At 39.1% G+C, this 6,069-nt stretch overlaps 1 protein-coding gene across 1 annotated transcript in view; it reads left to right on the forward strand.

The window, feature by feature from the left end:
* Nucleotides 1–3,559, forward strand: part of VPS18 (VPS18 core subunit of CORVET and HOPS complexes) — a 13,316-nt gene extending 9,757 nt beyond the window's left edge. The window contains exons 5-6 of the mRNA XM_015819959.1: nt 1,400–1,633; nt 1,834–3,559. Of these exons, the coding sequence (XP_015675445.1) occupies nt 1,400–1,633; nt 1,834–2,328 (729 nt within the window). The 3' untranslated portion in view covers nt 2,329–3,559. The remainder of the gene's footprint in view (nt 1–1,399; nt 1,634–1,833) is intronic.
* Nucleotides 3,560–6,069: the final 2,510 nt, after the last annotated feature.

Genomic DNA, 6,069 nt, shown 5'->3' on the forward strand with positions numbered 1-6,069 from the left:
TCAAGCCTTGGGAATCTTCCTTGCAGATTTTCAATTGGATTCAGGTCTGGGCTCTGGCAGGGCCATTCCAAAACTTCAATCTTCTGGTGAAGCCATTCTTGTTGATTTGGAGGTGTGCTTTCTTTGTTGTCATGTTGAAAGGTAAAATTCCTCTTCATGATCAGCATTTTAGCGGAGGCCTGAAGGTTTTGTGCCAAAACTGACTGCTATTTGGATCAGTCCATAATTCCCTTCACCTCGACTAAAGCCCCAGTTCCATTGGAAGAAAAGCAGCCCCAAAGCATAAGGCTGCCATCGCCATGCTTCACTGTGGATATGGTGTGCTTTTGGTGATGTGCAGTGTTGTTGTTTTTTCCCCGCCAAAGATACTTTTTGGAATTATGGCCAGAAAGTTCATCCTTGGTCTCATCAGACCATAACACATTTTCCCACATGCTTTTGTCACACTTGACATAGGTTTTTGCAAAAAATAGCTGGGCTTGGATGTTAATTGATGGCAGGTGTGTACTGACCACTATTTACCCTCAGTTTTGAATGTGATTGGTTAATTCCGAACACAGCCATATCCCTCCTTATAAGGGGTGTGCACACTTGTACAACCATATTACTGTATGTTTTTGATTGTTATTTTCCGCCTAAGAGATTTCAGTTTGTTTTTTCAATTGAATTATAGAGCTTATATGTTATATTAAAGGTGGGAAAAAATCGAAAGTATTTTATCTTGATCTGATTTTTTTACAACTCAAAAACCTGACATTTGAACCGGGGTGTGTAGACTTTCTATATCCACTGTAAATCTGAATCTAGCTTTACATTTGGTAAAAATATCACCAAGTGTGATTACATGACCACAGGATGACACAATAGTCAACACCAATTGATTGCCAACTACCCAAAATGTGATCATGTGACTGTGGAAGTAGTGGGACAATTTGAGGATGGGTCATAAATAACTTTTCTGAGGTTGTAGTAACTTCAGACAGTCATTAAACCACTGTTTGTAAATCAAGGACCTGTAGCCAACTTTATCTCAACAGCAACTAACATTGTTCATGGGAAGCTGATAAACAGAGATTGAAGGCAGAGTTCAGGTTAGGAATCCCCCAGCACAAAGGGATAGGATGGGTTAAGGAAAAAAAATGTTATTCTCCCACTACTTTAGCCTTGTTGCATCTTAGAATGTCTGACCTCTAAAATGATCGGCCACTACTAAAAACAGTATCCAGCATTGGCTGAAGATGTATCTACAAATATCTGTTCTTGTATCCCTGTGTTGTTGCTTTCAATATTATCTCTCTCACATTTTTTCAACAGTGTTTTTTTATGATAAAGAGATAGTGTAACTGTTTCCTTTTCTCTTTTCTCCCCCTTCTTTCTGGTTTTTTTCTCTCTCTTTAAGGTGGATGTAGATATGGCAAAATCCTGTGCAGATCTGCCCGAAGAGGATGAGGAGTTGAGAAAGAAGCTGTGGCTGAAGATTGCTCGTCATGTAGTACAAGAAGAGAAGGATGTTAAGAAGGCAATGGCTTGCCTTTCTAGTTGCAATCTGCTGAAGATTGAAGATGTGTTGCCTTTCTTCCCAGACTTTGTCACCATTGATCACTTCAAGGAAGCTATCTGCAACTCTCTAGAGGCCTATAACAAGCACATAGAGGAGCTGAAGACAGAGATGGAGGAAGCAACCCAAAGTGCCGAAAGGATCAGGGAGGACATTCAGGATATGAGAAACAAATATGGCTCTGTGGAACCACAGGAAAAATGTGCAGCCTGTGATTTTCCACTTCTCAACCGTCCTTTTTACCTTTTTCTTTGTGGCCACATGTTTCACTNGAGGCCTATAACAAGCACATAGAGGAGCTGAAGACAGAGATGGAGGAAGCAACCCAAAGTGCCGAAAGGATCAGGGAGGACATTCAGGATATGAGAAACAAATATGGCTCTGTGGAACCACAGGAAAAATGTGCAGCCTGTGATTTTCCACTTCTCAACCGTCCTTTTTACCTTTTTCTTTGTGGCCACATGTTTCACTATGACTGCCTTCTGCAGGCAGTTTACCCAAACCTGCCTGCCTATAAGCAAGCTAAGCTGGAAGACCTTCAAAAGAAGCTGCTGGCTGCAAGCCAGCCTTCCAAATCCCATCACCGCCATAAGGATACAGATACTCTTGGTCAAGGAAAAGGTCAGCCGAGCCGAGAACAGACAAAAGCTGACATAGATGATATTGTGGCAGCTGAGTGTGTATATTGCGGTGACATAATGATCCGATCCATTGATAAGCCGTTCATTGATCCAGAGAGATATCAAGAAGAGATGCAGAGCTGGTTGTAGGATGTGCGAATGAAGTTGCCTGCGAAGCACGAAACTGGGCAGATATCCTCCTGGTATTCTAAATAGGTTTGGGAAAAGCGCTATATCCTGCTATTTGTAAACTGATAGTGAAGAATAGATTGTCAGTGACAGTGATTGTTTTACTAAACTATTTGTCTAATATAAATTGAGAGACATTCGTACCTTAAATACTGTACGGATTTTTGTGTTGAGAAACCAGACTAAAATAATAACATGTATTATATCTGCACTATACCCATAATTCAATGAATAATTAGAAGTGAGGGTGCCCAGCTGCATAAGCTTACCCTGTTTTCATGCGAAGAGCTCCCTTGGTTCTTATTAATAGATACACAAGGTTGCATCCAAATGTATTCATTTGTCAAGGGAATAGACCCTATTGGTAAATAGGAGAATTGGGGAATAATGGGAAAAGAGGAAGATAGTGCTTCAGTGTGCAAAAGGAAGTCTACTCATACGACATTAGATGAAATTCATAAATGATTGGAATTATGCATAAGATCCCATTTCTGAACACATCCCAATTCTATATTGATATGGCAAGGAAGCTTCCCAAAATGTAATTTTCAGGCAAAACATGCAGATATAAATGCTATGTTTTTATTATTGTCCATAGAAATTATCTTGTCCTTTTTCTGGGTTTCCTTGAAGGTTTAGTTGGATAGCTGCAAACTATTGTTAAAGTCCTGTGATCATAACTTAACGGCATTATGATTGAAAGCATTCCATGTTTTCACTTGAGATTTTCTATTGCATTGTCAGTATTGTCATTGTTACTGCCATCTGCACGTTTATATGAATTTGTGGCCATTTAGACAAAAATATTTAGGATCCTGCAAGCTATAAACTTTGCAAGTAGTTCAGATAATTTATGATTAAACCGGAACATGTGGCTAGAAGAATGGTTGACTATAGGTTTGGAGCTAAAAGTTGATTCCTCTTGCTTTTAAGGAAGGTAATTGTGTTTTATGTACAGTGTACAAAAGAGATTTAGATAACAGAATGCAAGCTAAAGAGTAGTAAGAGGGACTTTGTATTTAAAACTACAATTTCTGTGGCCACTGATTTCAAATTGCTGTGAATAACAGGTTACATTATATTTATATCAAAAGATTTGTCTGTTAAAACACCTTTAATGCCTATGAATTTGTAATTAATTATGCTTTTTGTGCTTAGTTGCCTATTAAAGAGTCCTGAAATTGTTGTCAAATGACTTCCTATTGTGTACTTTGTCCTTTTTCACCATTTCTGCTAACGAAGTCTGGTATTGTAAGTTGTGTGAATACTAGGTGTTAATGTGTCAACCAAGTGGTGGATTTCAACAACCCATGGTGAAAGCTATCCCATAGCATGATGTATGGACATACATGTTTTTACATAGCTTACAGTCTAGCTGAGACTACCTCACCTCCTTTTTGCTGGTTTCCTCAGAGAAGTTGTTTTCTGCTAAGGCATAAACTGAAAGTTTGCACTTCTATATCACTTCTGCCAGACCATTTTAACTCAACTAGAGCTTGAAAGTAAAACGCAAGGGTGAGGGATAACAGTTTGTAAAATAAACTTCTGTCTCTCTTAAAAATTGCTGTGTCAAAGGGTAAAAGATGAGTAACTACTGTGTTATTTGCTGATGAGTCACTGAAGAAATCACTCTTTGCCATAATGTTAGTGTAAAATACTAGAATATAAGTTACTTCTTATTGGCTCTACATGATCACTTCTGATAAAAAACCCCAATTTCTGCCCACTGTCTTATTTTGAATTTTTATTGTTTATTCTCTTGTTTTTTTACATTTATTACTAAATTCCTGGTGTATTAAAAGTAGAATGTGATTTAAACCCGAGTGAGACACCTTTGTTTAATGGTAGCCCAACACTCACGAAGCCAAATTAGGAACAAGTAAGATAGTTAGGAAGGCTGCAAGACAGAAACTTTTTATGAATGGTACTTTCTGATGTGTAGAACAACTAAATTCCCTGTTGTATTTGAGTCAGTGAGAATAAAGTAGTCAACCATACCTACTATTTAAAGCAGGGATCTTCAAACTTGGCCTTTTTTGACTTGTGGACTTCAACTCCCAGAATTCCTCAGCCAGGCATGCTGGCTGAGGAATTCTGGGAATTGAAGTCCACAAGTCATAAAAGGGCCAAGTTTGAAGACCCCTGATTTAAAGCAACATAAAGTAATATCATTTTAAAGGATACATTGGCATTAACTTATTAAACATTATTATGCAACCATCAGAAATACATAACGGGTTTTCATTATTTACATATAATGCAATAATTGAAATTGTTTTTGAACAAAAATAAGGTTTATGTGGCTGCTGCTTATGCATTTATCCCGAAAACCTTTAACTTATTTGTATTGAAAACACAGATAATACTCATTTAGTGACTACTCATTTAGTAACTTTGCAGTTAGAATGGTGATGATAACATAACTTCATGACATTTATAATCTTAGCAGGTCTATAAAGTAAAGGAAAGTTGAAATAAGATCATAAGCCCAGAGCAGTTTCACATGGCAATTACTTCAACTAATGACCGATTTGCTGGTCCCGATCATGGTTACTAAATGAAGACTACCTGTACCAGATTGAACAAGGAATAAAAATAAATAAAATCAGCCTCAGCCATTAGGGGTCACTGTTTTCTTTAAGACGGTTTATTGATACAACACCCGGGTTTAATCTTCATTTGCATGTAAAATATTCACATGTGGAATCATATGAACTTAAGTTTCAGTAATGTTTCCAACAATAGGAAAGCACAAGGATGACCCTTGATAAAAACAGATAAATTAACCAAGCTGACATTTATGTGTGACGAAGCTTCCCTCAAGCTCAGATCGTGGTGACTTGATAGATTTGTCCATGCATATTTGGTGGCAATATTGATAAAATAAACCACTAAGTGACTGCAGTGTGTATATCTTTTGAGTGTTATGCTGGCTGCTGATTTTAAGTTCATAATGGGAAGAAGTGATAACTTAAAAGCAAAAAAAACCCTCCATGGATTGTTTATGTACTCTGAAGTTTCATGATAATGTTAATTACAAGTAACTTAACACTCGGTGCTTTGTTCATTCTTTTCCTGCTCACTCAGCCTGCTGCCGTTTCTCGTTTCAAACACTTGACAGATACTGTGACACCTGAGTAAAGGTGTTGGTATAACCTATCGGCTTATATAGGATCTCTGGCCATCTTTAGTTACCTTCTATGAAAGCACTGAAGTAGACTGTCAACCTAAGTCTGAAGATGGTACCCTTTGCAGATATTCTTACCACTGTCGTCATAACATGCTTGCTGCTGAACATAAGACTATATAGCACATTAACCTTTTTAATGCCGCGACCCCAACCGGTCGTAAGTCGAGGACTAAACCGGTCATAAGTCAAGGACTAAACCGGTCGTAAGTCGAGGACTACCCAACCGGTCGTAAGTCGAGGACTTTCCCTGCGCGGGAGCGCTGCGCATGCGTGGTTCCGCCCCCTGTGCTGGCCGAGGTGTAGCTGGCAAGCGGCAGAGACGGAGCAGGCCGACCACCAGCTGGCCCAGCTCAAGGGAGGTAAGGCACCCGCCGGAAAAGGGAAAAAATGGCGGACAAAAAAAATGGCGGACAGCCTTGCTTGGCGACCCCCGTGAAATGGTCGATCGACCCCAAATGGGGTCCCGACCCACAGGTTGAGAACCACTGATATAGCAGAACCTACCACCTTAG

This window comes from Protobothrops mucrosquamatus, unplaced genomic scaffold (genome assembly GCF_001527695.2).
Source record: "Protobothrops mucrosquamatus isolate PMUCROS unplaced genomic scaffold, P.Mucros_1.0 scaffold1026, whole genome shotgun sequence".
NCBI lineage: Eukaryota > Metazoa > Chordata > Lepidosauria > Squamata > Viperidae > Protobothrops > Protobothrops mucrosquamatus.